The sequence below is a fragment of the Notolepis coatsorum genome (assembly GCF_963971535.1).
Source record: "Notolepis coatsorum genome assembly, chromosome: 14".
Classification (NCBI taxonomy): Eukaryota; Metazoa; Chordata; class Actinopteri; order Aulopiformes; family Paralepididae; genus Notolepis; species Notolepis coatsorum.
Genome location: NC_140178.1, coordinates 66317221 through 66332280, shown reverse-complemented (window position 1 = coordinate 66332280; position 15060 = coordinate 66317221). Strand labels below are relative to the sequence as shown.

Below are 15060 nucleotides of genomic sequence, written 5' to 3'. Positions count from 1 at the left end.
AGGAAGATTTCGCCAGGCTGTACTGTCACCCTGTGCTCAGTGATGCAGTGAGGCACAGTAATGCATTATAGAGTCTAATGGATGTCGGAATGAAGGACTTCCTGTGCCGTTCAGTGTTACATCTAGGGAGTCTTAGTCTAACCCTGAACGTGCTCCTTCTTTTAGCCAAGTCAGTGTATAGTGGGTGGGAGGGGTTGTCCATGATGGCGTGGAGCTTAGCAAGGCTCCTCCTCTCCGCCACCACCGCTAGAGAGTCCAGCTCCACCCCTACCACGTTACTGGCCTTTCTGACCAGCTTTTCCAGCCTGTTTGTGTCCCCCGCTCTCAGTCCACTGCCCCAACAGGTCACAGCGGACAAGAAGGCGCCCATCACCACCGACTCGTAGAACATCCTCAACATCCTTGTACAGGTGTTGAAGGATCTCAGCCTTCTGAGGAAGTAGAGTCGGCTCTGGCCCTTCTTGTAGAGTGCCTCTGCGTGTTTTGACCCGTTCAGTTTGTTGTCAATGTGGACTCCGAGGTATTTGTAGTCCTCAACCATGTCCACATCGACCCCCCTGATGGAAACAGGGGTCACAGGTGTACTCCTCCTCCCCAGATCCACAGCGCCCCATAAACTCTTTGCTATCACCTGTGTGTATGATTTTGATACAAAGAGTTGATGAGGACAGACTGAACGCACCACTAGTCTTTTGGTAATAACTTGTGAACTAATTTATCTATTGAGAAAACGGTTGAGTTCAATAACATTTTAAGAGCACCACCATTCTTATGGTTCTGCAAAATGTTCTTAAAATGTTTTTTTATATCTTATCCATGTGTACTGTTATAAAATGTAATAATAATAATAGACCACTAGATGGCGACGGTCGTTATTTTTCCTCTCGCGCGTGAGGTGGAGGTTCACAGGTCAAAGGTTTTGGACACGTGCTGTGCTTGCTTCCCCACATGGATTGTTTTGTAAACAGCAGCTCCAAATCTCCGAGTAGCAGGTAACAGCATGGGGAAGAACACGCGGGTAAAACCCAATGAATCGGGAAAACAAGCTGACAAGACCGGGCAACATCCAAGGTAATGTTAGGCAGCATACACTTTATATGTTAGAATTAAGCTATGTTGTTAGCATCAGCTAAGCTAAGGATAGCTCCTAAGGTAATTATTACTAGCCAGCATACTAGCTAGGCTAACGTTAACTTACAAGCACCGTTGATGAATGCTACTCCATTGATTTAACGTTACATTTGAACATGTAACATAAACGTGCAGTTTCCGGTGTATTTGTCGTAGTTGGGTGTAACTGGTATATAGCTGGGTGAACATACTATAGTCCAGGAAAAAACGTTTAAGTCGTTATTACACTAAGTTTCAATATTCAGTCGATCGTTTGTAAAGTGCAATGTTAATCCCAGCACTGTTTGCATATGGCTTTTCCTCAAACTCAGACACGTGATCGCATGTTGCTGGTGATGCCATGCAAACATTAAGTGACCAGCAGGTATCTAAACTTTAACTCTAAAGGAACCTTCATTTTGGCACGGCAGGTCACCTGGAAATACAATCATGTTTGATTGATTGATTGACATGGGTACAATACAGTACAGCTCAATACACACAATTGTTAAGGGGATGCAGACCAGAGAAAGACTTTCGTCTTGTTTACATCAGGGTCCCCCATTTTCAATTCATCATAACACATTGTGTCACATTGTGCAGCGTAACTCAGTTTGAGGAAAATATTATAAACATTACACTACAAACGATCGACTGAATGTTGCAAACAAGGTAGTCTAATAACAAAGCCAACAAAGTAATTGCACGTCTTTAAATTACAAATGTTTTTCTGTAACCGATATCTAGCAAAATAGGGCTCCACTTCATAGTGACATCAGGAAATTGCTTTGCTACCTTGGTGTCATTGGTTGCGGGAGGTCGCTAGTAGTTAATTATGGAAGGTGGAGCAGGCGAAATGACTGAAGCAGTGTTAGTAACTTTATTTTTTTTGTTTTTTATTGTTTTTTGTGTGTGTGAATGTGTCCACACTCTGACTAAAGTAATAAGAAGCCTAAGTGGGATGGTAAACCTAAAAAACCTGAACAAGTCGACCACATCCAACAAATCCCCTTCCGCCTTCGTGAGATTATGAAGAGCAAGGAAAGAATGAAAATGGGAACCTCCAAGACCAAGAAAATAATAAAGGGTAAGGACAAAATTCAGTACAGCTCCCGTTGCATTTTGGTGAGAATATATCATTAACCCCATGTTTTCCACCACCCCCACAGCAATCACAGCCAAGGCCAAGACAGAAGAACCCCATGTAGAAGATATCCCTGTCCCGCATTTCAGGAGAAAGAAGGAGGAGACTGAAAAAGCCTATGTCAGTCGCATGCATATGGAGACGAATCATGTCCTCTTCCTCACCAAAAACCAGGTAGAAAGAAAGCCTGAGCTGGCGGAAGAGTGCCAAGAGAAACCTGCCGACAAGAGAAAGTCTGAGAAAAAGAAGGAGTAAGTGTTAACCTACGGATTGTTAGGTTGGTCCTAATTATAGACAAATCTACTGAATGTTAGGTTGGTCCTAATTATAGAAAAAACTACTGAATGTTAGGTTGGTCCTAATTATAGAAAAAACTACTGAATGTTAGGTTGGTCCTAGATTGGTCAGATATCAACAACACAGCCCCTGAGGTTCAGATATCAACAACACCCCTGAGGTTCAGATATCAACAACACCCCTGAGGTTCAGATATCAACAACACCCCTGAGGTTCAGATATCAACAACACCCCTGTGGTTCAGATATCAACAACACTGAGGTTCAGATATCAACAACACCCCTGAGGTTCATATATCAACAACAACACTGAGGTTCAGATATCAACAACACCCCTGGGCCCTATTCCCCGTACCTGGTTCAACTAAGTCGATCAAGAGTCTCATGATCCAGATTCAATTAACCCGATGTTTGAAGCCGGGATTTTCCTGTTCCTCGAACGCTGATTCAGTCTCGTTAACTCGAACCAGACTTGATACTCAGGATCAGTGCGCGCGCCCGCCTCAGCTGAGAAGACAGCAAGTGTCGATAGCAGAAATCCTGATTTTCTAACGGCATTGATTGATTGATTGATTTAAAACTTTATTAACAGATTGCAGTATGGCTCAATAGCCTCGCCGACAAGTTAAATGCATAATCTATAGGCAAATTTTAAGTCCCTCATTACCCCAATCAATCAGATTATATTTCTTTAAACGTGCCCTGCTGGCAGTAGGTTCATGGAATGGATAATCAAATGAGATCTTGCTAGCGAAAATAATTAGTTCAACAGTTTCAGAATAAGGATACGGCTCTCTTATCCATTGATGGATGTATGGTTGATGTTTCATTTGTCTGCCACCGTGGTCTGATGGTCGAGCATTTTGCCTTTCACGCGGACGACCCGCGTTCGAATCCCACTTCTTCTAGTTTTCTTTTTGAAATGTAAATACTTCAATTTGGTGCACGTTGAGAGCTATATAAAGAATGACATCCTCAATGCATGTAGATTTATAATATTTTAACTTAAAACCAGGCTACTTTTGCGTATAATCATTAATATTATATTCCAAAAAAATTATATAGGAAACGCGGGGTCTCGAACTCGGGTCGTCCGCTTGCCAGGAGTGAACACTGGCCGTTGCACCACTGTGCCAGACGGGATATATTCATTGTGTATCCATCAATGGACAAGAGACCCGTGTTTAGAATATTTTTCTTTTGAATGAAGTTTTATCTCTTTATTCTCAAATGCATTAATCCCAGTTACAATATCACAATAACGTGTGAGTGAAACTGATGATACAATTCAACAATCCTCAGATTCCTCGTAATTCATAATCTACAAAAACCACAATCCACGCATAGACACTTCAATTTTATGCTTGAATGAAACACAATCCAGGCGCTCCGTTAAACATCCACAGCGGAGAATATGAAAGGAATCAGAGCCAAACGGGCGATAGGTTTCAATCATTGAAAATATCCCCGCGGGATTCACATTTGCAATGCTGCGCGTTGTTAAAATAACCACATAATGTGTACATCGCACCTAGCGAGCGCCACGGTATATATAACGTGAATTATTTAGGACAAAGTGAATTTAGTATCAGCATTTTGGGTATATTTTACATTTCAAAAGCCCCCTCTAGAAGAATGAAGCACAAGAACATAATTCAGAATGGTATAATGCAGATCTAGACTGTGAGAATCATTTCAGGAAGCGAGCTGGCATTTCTTTGCGGGGGCGTGGCCATGGTTCATCCAGCTAACTGAACTTAACCCTGCTCTCGACCAGGCTCAAACTTTTTGATCTGTTACCATGGTGATTTTTAGACAATCGAGCGTCAGGGAATGGAAAGGTCTGGCTTAAGTCAGGCTATGCTGGAAATTATCCGGCTAACTCAGTTAGCCAGGTACGGGGAACGGGGCCCTGAGGTTGAGATATCAACAACACCCTTGAGGTTCAGATATCAACACCACCCCTGAGGTTCAGATATCAACAACAACACTGAGGTTCAGATATCAACAACACCCATGAGGTTCAGATATCAACACCACCCCTGAGGTTCAGATATCAACAACACCCCTGAGGTTCAGATATCAACAACACCCCTGAGGTTCAGATATCAACAACACCCCTGAGGTTCAGATATCAACAACAACACTGAGGTTCAGATATCAACAACAACACCCCTGAGGTTCAGATATCAACAACAACACCCCTGAGGTTCAGATATAAAAATAAGTACTAAAATGAAAATTCTCCTTTTTAATTTGAACAGTGTACAATTGATTCTCTGCTGACTCACTACAGGTATGTTACTGGAAGATTACAAAGGCTACACCAGAAGAAACTGGACAGACAAGAGGACGAGATGGAGAAGGAGAGGTTCATAGGTACCATTACTGTTGGATATGTCACCATTGATATTTATAACCCAATATTCTCTCCTACCCCACAGCTGTCCTCGAGAGTTGACTTGTTGATTAGTCTGTTTAACACTTTGATCGCCATGGGTTAAATTCATAATTTACCATCCCTCGCCATCTCTATTTGTCTATGGAGAAGTTCCCCTTCTTTGCAGGGCTATAACTTTTAAAATTCTATTGCTAAATTGCCATTATTATGGCCCATTCAATGTCCTATATGTATTGTTCAGGGTGTAGCAACGTTAAACTTTTTCATTCACATATTCATACTAAAATATGGTCTAAAGTATAAGTATGTTTTTATCGTTTTCTGCAGCTTTCTTCAGAACGTGATTTATAGCCCTAAATGCATTATATTGATGATCAAATACAGTTTGGTAGGAATCTGTGCGAGATAAAAAATGTCAACTGGATGTGCTTCTAGGAGTTACTACATATCATCTGATGATGACCGGATGGGCGGGGGATCATTTATAATTCCGTGGGCAGCGTTAGATGATTCATCCAGAGTGGGTCATATGTTCATCATAGCAGTTTATATGGAACACGTTAGAATATAACGCTGAATCTTACCGTGGCTTCCTCGCGCCGCTGGCAGATGAGCGTGGAACAGAATCTTTTCTATTATGGGATGGAGAAATGCCCGATCCATTTCCAGGTTGTATAATAGTATATGCGTCCAAATCATGTTGTTTTTTCGAGTTATTTGCACCGATCGATGTTCACTGTGTCAAGACGGAGTCTCTCTAACGATAGCGAGTGCCCGGACCACATATGGATGAGCACTACCGGTTCAAAGGGTCATTTCCGGTTGGCGATCTGCCGATCGGCCACCAGATGGCGCTCTTGAACCGCTAGAGAGTTGAGTGGAGCTTTGCAGTGTGTCTCAGGGCTCCGGAGGGGAAATATGATTTCGATCACAGATTTTTGAAATATTGACATCAAAGACGAGTTACGGCGTCTTCGGCAGAATGAGCATGGCTAGGAATGACGTCTTAACTCGTCATCGGCGATCATAGTGTTAATTGACAAATTAGTGAAAACAAAAGGGGTCTCTCATACAATCACGCAGGACCTCTGTAAATCTAAACTGCACTAGGGTGTGTATCATGTATTGCATATCAGTGTATCGTAGGGGTGGAACGGTTCACAAAATCGACGGTTCGGTTCGTATCACGGTTTTGGGCTAAAGGTTTTTCGGTTCGATATACGTTGCTTTTTATTTAAAAAAAATTTAACACTCAAATCTAAACATGCTTCTCATTTATTAAAAAAAAATTAAATGAAAAGTTTACAGTGTTTACAGCCTTAAATAATGTTTGGCACACAAAGACCGAACTGACTGAAAAATATAGGCTACATTTGTCAAAGTATTAACTTAGTGCAAACAAACAATATGCTCAGCCAGCACTAGACTTTCCTTTCTTTAATATATAAAAACACAAAAAAACAATGTCAACAATGTTTAAATTCCCTGATTGTCAGTTCTTAACAGTTTGAGTGCCAGCCATTTAACATGGGAAACCCTGTTGAATGCCAGCACCCACTTCAATGATAGCGTTGTGAACGCATAATCTCTCTCCTAAATTATGGCTATGTGTCTAAGCTGCCTGTCGTTTATCAATGACTTGTTTGCAGTCAACATTGTCGAAACGGATTGTTTTTTTATCGGTTCATTTTCGTTTTATAGCATTTTGAAAAGCCCTCGTTTTCAAGGAAAATATATAGATTCCGTGATAAACGGCATTTACTGGAATATTCTAACACACAAATACGTTTAATTTTTCGGCCTATTTATGAATCGTTTTCAAATAAACGCTAGATTATCGATAGTATATGTGTACTTATGCACGCTATAGAGGCGGGCTGAAAAATCGATTCTCTCATTTCCTCATCAGGAATCACAGCGCACACACACGCATAGGGCAAAAGCTTATATCTCCGTGAAAACAGGTCTGATTATCCTAAGACTGGTCAAATAAATTCCTTACCTGAGATCAGATGTTATCCAAAAAGATTATTCCAATTCCTGATCGCCATTCCAAATATCGATCACGCTTATTGATTACAGCGTTGGTACTGTAAATACATAATCCACGCTGTTCTGATGGCCGGTGATCACTTGGTCTCTTCAGTTGGCCTTGACGGAAAAGTAAAATGAGCAAACTGACCACTCCCCCTGCATCAGTCTAAAGCAGCGGTTCCCAAACTTTTTTGGCCGCGCACCCCCTGTCACCTGCCGACCTAGCTCGCGCACCCCCCAATGCAAACATAAAAAATTATAAATAAATAAGTCCAGAGACTCCGTGCTGCTGCTGACTTTAAATCAAATAGGTGTCTGTGGGCAGTCAGCCGACATTAATAAACAACAGTGTGTTATAATCACATTTTTATGAGCTAACGAATTCCGTTATATTGGACATTTGTATTAATTATATCAAGCGAATAACTGAGAAATTTGGCAGAGAGATGGCAAAATGTTGCTGCAACATTATCGTGAAATATAAACGTTGCGTGATGACTATTATATCTCCGCCTCCCAACGAAGCACATACCAATAGTATGCAACTGCAGAGCCGCAGAGCCAGCGGCGCTCTCATCCCGGTCTGGGGAAGCTCAGCAGAATTGCCAATGGCTGAATTGGAGTATTGCACTGTGCGTGCACAACTGTCTGCTCTGCGGCTGCATGCTTCTCGCAAATCTAGCTCTCGCTGCCAAACCAAATGAATCTCGACATCGCTTCACCAATAGTCGTTATCAGAACACTACACACATATCATAATTATAGAACACACATCGTTGTCATTATTACCCTGTTTTCTTGGTGGAGAGCCACCGGGCTGTTGTGTCTGTGCTCCAGCTGTCATCACCACTCTCTGTCTCCACTCTAAAACGCTGCTCTCCCCTTCTCTCCAATTCCTCCTGTCCTCTTTCATACTTTTATTGACTTTAGATTCACCTGACAGTTTCCCTGTTTTTAGCCAGCTCTGCATGTTGTAAGTGCCACAATCCCGCGCTGGTCCCGCGCTTTTGGCAGGAAGTTATTAATGCACTGGCTCGCGCACTGGCTTGCGCTCGCTACTGTCATCGGCCCGCTGTTAAGCCCGCATATAGGAGACCTGAGGAGACAGACTCCATGCAGAGCGGAGCGCAACAGCACAGACGAAGCGCACCTCGCCCGAGACATTGTTTATTATTATTATTATTATTAAAATGTACGTTTTTTATTAAAACGTTTCTTGAGAACTTCCGGTTTGACCGCGGAAGAACATGGCTGCTTAACTCGCGAGCTCCCCGACAGCAAAATGATTTAGCCCCGGAAAACATTTATTAACAGCACCAGGGTATATATTTAATAGGGATGAAAGAAGGGGCTATCACGAGACGTAGGGCGAACACGATTACAACTGAAAAGGACGACGGAATGGCAGAGAATGACGACGTAGCGGGAGGAAAAGATGGCGACAATGACTGTGAACAAGAGGCCACGCTGTTGAACATATACAAGGAGCTCAAAGACTTCAGAAAAGACAATGAGCGTCAATTTCGGGAAATAAAGAATGATATGAACAGAATGAACGACAGGCTCGGTGAAACGGAGGGGAGAATCGGAGAAAATGAAAATGTGCTTGATGCGGCGACGGTTTTAATCAAGAAACTGATACAGAGGCAGGCCGACATGGAGGCTAAACTGCTCGACCAAGAGGGCAGAACGAGGAGAGAGAACCTGCGGGTGTATGGTATCCCAGAGGAGAAAGAGGGAAAGGACATGCATGGATTTCTAGACGGCCTGTTTAAGGACGCACTCGGACTGCCTCATGACATGGACCTTCGTATCGAACGAGCACACCGGGCATTGGCCCCAAGGCCTAACAACCCGCAGCTGAAGCCACGGTCAATCGTGGTTAAGTTTGGGAGTTACAAAATGAAGGAAGCGATAATACGCCGAACGTGGCAGAAGAAAAACGTCTCAACGTGACAACGAACGCTTCTATGTCGACCATGACTTCCCCACTGAAATACTGAAGAAGCGAGGAGAATTTGCAGAGGCCAAGAGAATAATGAAGGAGAAGAATCTCAAGTTCCAGACACCGTATCCAGCGAAGATGAGGGTATTCTACGAGGATGGCACCCACCTGTACCAGAGCGCAGCGACGGCGGATATGGCAAAACGTGGATTCAAGATCACCGTGGTGAACCCGACTACCGACCCGGATCGAGAGGAGATACTGCGGCTGTCTACCTGGCAGACAGTGGGAAGAAAACGGGGACCGGGGGACGAACGCCCCGCACAGCAGGGCAATGGACATCACGGATACCGGGAGAAACTACAGGGATTCAGACGGGGACAGTCGGAGGCGGACAATTAAGATAAAGTTCATGAAGCGCATGGATACAGATAAGTCACGGGGGCATCGTCATAGAATAAATAACATCACAAAATGCCAATATGTATATGAAAAAAAAAAAAAAGTGATTAAAAAAAAAAGAAAGATGTGAAATGAGAATAGAGGGCAATGAATAGGAGAGTATGCTAAAAATGTGGGAGGGGAAATATCCCGGATGGATAAAGAAAAAGTATAACGAAATGAACCACAGGCCATTATGGCTATGTCATAGAAGTTACAATGTACCAATATATATCTAAGAGGTATACAAATGTTAATTGTTGGAAACGTTACCGTTTTGACAAGTTCAGTTGAATTGATCGCACTGTATATAGATTACAGTGTGAGCCATACGTTACATCAGGGTATACAAAATAGTAGGGGCACAGTTTTGGGCAACCTGCCTTGTGCCATATGCACTCCTCTGTTAGTCGAGGGGGACCAAGGTGCACGGGTGAGTATCGTTCTCACCCTCGGTACAATTGTTCTATCTGGGGTCCTATCGAACGTAGCTTGGGTAAATGTGGGGGGGGGAAATGTATTTATGTTTTTATATGTTCTTTTTTATTTCATTGTGTACTATACTATTGTATATATATCTTCACAGTCTCAGGAACTAGATATAGAAATGTGGGAGATTGCGCCCCAGACATAGAGGTACTACGTCCTGGATTGCACAGGGGAGATACATTACGAGGAATATGGGGCTGATTAAAATAGTATCGTGGAATATAGACGGATGTCATCATCCCATTAAGAGAAAAAAGATACTGACGTTCTTGAAACAAAAAAATACGGATATTGCACTAATTCAGGAATCGCACCTGGATGAGGAGGAGTCGGCCAAGCTTAAGAGGGATTGGGTGGGACAAATATTCTATAGTACGTTCTCTTCTAGGAAGAGGGGGGTGGCAATATTGGTGAGAAAAAACATAGACGTAAAGGTGCACAATAGCTTCTCACATGATGAGGGAAGATGGGTTATACTGGATGCTGAGTTAGAGGGACAGAGGACTACCTTAGCTATATATGCGCCCAACGGGTCGTCCTCAGACTTTTTCCATGAAGTATGTGAGGTGATCAGGAAAATAGGGAATAGCAACGTAATCATAGGGGGGGACTTCAACCTGGTTGGAAACACCTTAATGGACAAATCGTATCAACCCAGGACCGCTGACAACGCAGGGAGACTGGCGGTTGGTGTACTGATAGAGGAATTGGGTCTAGTGGATATTTGGAGGGTTATGAACCCACAGGAAAGAGACTACACGTTTTACTCTCACCCGCATTCCTCATACTCTAGAATAGATTATTTCCTGATCTCTAGCGCGCTGGTAGAACAGGTAGCAGATACTGGGATAGGGAACATTGTAATATCTGACCATGCTCCGGTTGATTTAGTGATCACATCCATGGAGGAAGGGCAACGATCTCGGAGATGGCGATTCAATAACCTGATGTTAAATGATGAAGGATCGTGTGCATACATTAGAACTATATTTAAGGAATTCTGGGAACTTAATGAAGGGTCAATAGATGATAGTGGCATAATGTGGGACACATGTAAAGCTTACATGAGAGGACGACTCATACAATACGGTGCAATACTAAAAAGGGCAGAGAAACAAAATGACAGCGTTAGATGAGGAAATTAAAATACTCTCGAAACAGCACAGTCAGAGACCAGACCCAGAAACGTGGAGAAACCTAAACAAATCCAAATACGAATTGAACAACATATATCAAAAGAAGGCTGAATATGCGTTATTTAGGACCAACCAAAGATATTATGAACAAGGGGAGAGAGCGGGTAAAATACTAGCGAATCGGGTTAAACAAATGCAAAATCAAAATATTATATCCTCAATTCGTAATAAAGATGACAAGATTATTACAGACAAAAAGGAAATTAATAATGTTTTCAGGTGCTTCTACCAGGATTTATATACCCCACAGAAGGCGGTGGATCAGGTAAAAATGGACGCGTTCTTCGACAAAATCAAATTACCGTCGTTATCGAAACAACAAGTAAAATCAATGGAGGGGGGGGTCTCGATAGAGGAAATACACGCGGCAATCAACAGCCTTAAATTGGGTAAAGCACCAGGAGACGACGGGTTTACTCCCGATTTCTACAAACAATTCAGTGATATAATCGCTCCGAGACTATTAAAAGTATATGAGGATTCATTGTTAAAAGGGGGATTGCCCACTAGCTTGAGATCGGCCACTATTACGTTACTACAGAAAAAGGGCAAAGACCCTCAATACTGTGGAAACTATAGGCCTATATCCCTGAGCAATTTGGAAGAAAAAGTATTGGCAAAGATACTTGCGAATAGAATAGAAGATGTACTACCAACTTTGGTACATTCAGATCAAGTGGGCTTTGTGAAGGGGAGAAACTCAGCTGATAATATCCGCAGACTCCTACACATAATGTGGAAGGTCAGGAATGATACAGAACCTACAGTGGCCTTCTCATTGGATGCCGAAAAGGCCTTTGATAAGGTGGAATTTGCATTCTTATTTCACACGCTAGAGCGCTTCGGGTTCGGACCATCGTTTACTGGGTGGGTAAAACTGTTATACACAAATCCGATGGCATCAGTATTGACCAACGGGATCGTATCCTCGCCCTTTAATCTAGGGCGGGGGACGAGGCAAGGTTCTCCGCTTTCTCCCCAAATGTTTGCGCTCTTCCTCGAACCACTTGCTATCGCACTAAGGACTAATCAAGACATCAAAGGGGTAATAGCGGGGCAGGTAGAACATAAATTATTTTTATATGCGGACGATATCTTATTGGTATCCAGCAATCCCCAAACAGCAGCTGGGGTCATTGGAACTATTATCGAGTCCTTCTCCGAAATATCTGGATACACAATCAACTGGAGCAAGTCAGAAGCAATGCCTCTCTCTAAATGTTGTCCCCCTGCTATCAGGAGGGGGTGGCAATACAGATGGATGCCGTCAGGGTTGATATACCTAGGAATAAAGCTGATCCCAGGTCTGAAAGAGTTAATGCAAGCCAATATTGCCCCTATAATCGAACACATTAGTGCTCTGACCCAGAATTGGGCCAAGATGAATATGTCCCTCCTGGGGAAGATAAACGTAGTAAAAATTATATTGGCTCCCAAATTAAATTATATCCTATATATGCTGCCGCTGACTCTCCCGACCCAGTTACTCAAACAGTATGACAAAGTCATTAATGTATATCTGTGGGGGGGCAAAAGGCCGCTATTTGGACGGGCCAAAATGTATTCAGCGAAGGAAAATGGCGGCTTATCCCTGCCTAAACTAGACTGGTATCACTATGCATTCTCGCTCTCCCAGCTCTCCAAACTGAATCACTCGACTGAGGAGGCACCTGCTTGGGTCAAGATGGAGGAGGAAATGATATATCCCTCATCTCTGGAATCCTTCCTGACACAATCAGACAGACCTATACCTTTTAAAAACCCTTTAATGGCATTTATCAGGGAAACTTGGAATCAATCGCACAGAATGATAGCCCATATTTAACTACAAGAGCCTCTATATGGTATAATAAAAAACTAAAGATTGGTAAGAAATCAGTCATATGGGACGATTGGATTAAAATGGGGATACATGTACTAGGTGATATAGCCAGGGAAGATGGGGTTTTGCCTTTTGAGGATATTAAAGAGGATTTTGATATAGATAATAAAAACTTTTATAAATTCCTACAGATTAGACATTGTATATCGTCATCAATAGGAGGGCCAAAGTGTGGCCCGATTACTGCAATTCAAGAAATATTCTATAAAGGATGGCGTAGGAAAGGCGGTGCGTCAAGATTTTATGATGTTATAAGAGAATACAATGCACCCAAATTGGCGGGTCTGAGGTTGAGCTGGGAGAACGATGTACGTGAGGATATTACTGAGGAAATGTGGGAGAAGCTGGTGTCCAAATGGAGTAAATTCTCTCGGGAGGCGCAATCACAACTTATCTTTTACAAAGTGTTGAACAGAAGCTATTGGACGCCTAGTAAACTAGCCAGACTAAAATTAAGGGACACTGACATCTGCTGGAGATGTGAGAAGGAGACAGGCACTTTACTACATATGCTGTACGAATGTGAGAAGGTCCGAAAAATGTGGGATCAAATTGTAATATTCCTAAGTAAGGTTCTGAATGTGAAGATGAATAACTCCCCATTGGCATGTGTTTTGGGTGTGGTGCCGAAAGGGATTAAACTGCCTAAATACCGGGGAATGTGGTATAGAATGGCCATGATATCAGGATGTAGAATTGCATTACGACATTGGAAATCACCCGTGGATATTACTTTTAAAGAATGGATGGAATTAATGTTCCATACAGCATCATATGAAAGGGTGACGTATAGAGTCGCAGGGAGAGAGGATATGGGAGGTATGGGACAGTTTTCTACACCTGACTGAACGGTCTGGGGACAAATGATTAAGGTGGGGTTACAATGATATCAAGGATGAATATGAAAAAGGGGATCTGATCTGATGGTACTTGTACTTTATAATGTATTATGTATGTGCATGGATTTTATGTCCGGATGGTGTATCTATGGAACGGTCACTGTAGGGCTGGGCGATATAACGATAACTATAAATATCGCGATATATTTTAATAATCGATATCGAATATCGAAATAAATTAATTAAAAAAAAAAATTTACCTGCAACAGGGCAGTTTTAAAACCAGAGACAGTGGACAGACTTGTCTTTCTTGCCTGCAACTTAAAGTAATGGCTTTGCTTGTCCAAATGACAATACTGACCAAATTCAGATTTCTTTTTCTCTTGTCCATTTATTTTGTTTGCTTTCTAATTTAAAATACATTTTGAAACCGTCTGTACACAGTAGGCTATGTGTGCTAGCAGAACTAGACTCCAGTCACGAGTCACAGTGCACATGTGCGGTGGTTTGTCCACCAAAAAAGCGCCAAAAGATCGAAAATAAACTAGCAGAGCCAGAACTGTTCAACTCCTCTGGAGCCACAGCCAGCAGAGAAGCCGGTTTACTTTAGCTTTTAAACCAGCTGCAGCCTGAGAACTGGAGTATGAGGGGATGTAACACTAAAGATGGCGGCAATGACAAAGAATTGCTGCAAAATAAACATACATCTGTTGTTAAAAAAAAAAAAAAAAAAATTATACTTATAACAATTCGATAATTATCGATATCGAGAAATAAAATAAAATTATCATATCGTTATCGCGATATGATTTTTTTCCATATCGCCCAGCCCTAGGTCACTGTCTCTATCACACTCACATATATCTAGGATACACATATTCGTATGTGTACATAATAGGTTTACACACACTCATATGCACATGGATAAGTTATACATGTCAGGGGCACACATACATGCACATACTCACTTATAGGAAATAGGCATACACACACCTACATATACACATAGTTGAAGTATAGGCTCTCACTGACACATATGGGGGATACACATGTACATAGGAGACACACACATACGTAGCTGAGACGCACATATATATACACACCTGAGATATACACTCACATAGGGGGCAGAGGCACACATGGATACGAGACACACACAAGAGATAGGAGTAGTCACATACCTGGAAGATGCGCACACACACACATGTGAGGCATGTACACATGCTTACGTGATACACGTACCCACATACGTGTGTTGGAGACACACATGCATGCATGCTATC

At 42.3% G+C, this 15060-nt stretch overlaps 1 protein-coding gene across 1 annotated transcript in view; it reads left to right on the top strand.

Annotated features, from left to right (window-relative positions):
• Positions 1 to 937: 937 nt before the first annotated feature.
• Positions 938 to 15060, top strand: part of ccdc137 (coiled-coil domain containing 137) — a 28705-nt gene continuing 14582 nt past the window's right edge. The window contains exons 1-4 of the mRNA XM_084329452.1: positions 938 to 1071; positions 2052 to 2197; positions 2280 to 2505; positions 4847 to 4929. Coding sequence (XP_084185578.1) covers positions 1001 to 1071; positions 2052 to 2197; positions 2280 to 2505; positions 4847 to 4929 — 526 coding nt within the window. The 5' untranslated portion in view covers positions 938 to 1000. The remainder of the gene's footprint in view (positions 1072 to 2051; positions 2198 to 2279; positions 2506 to 4846; positions 4930 to 15060) is intronic.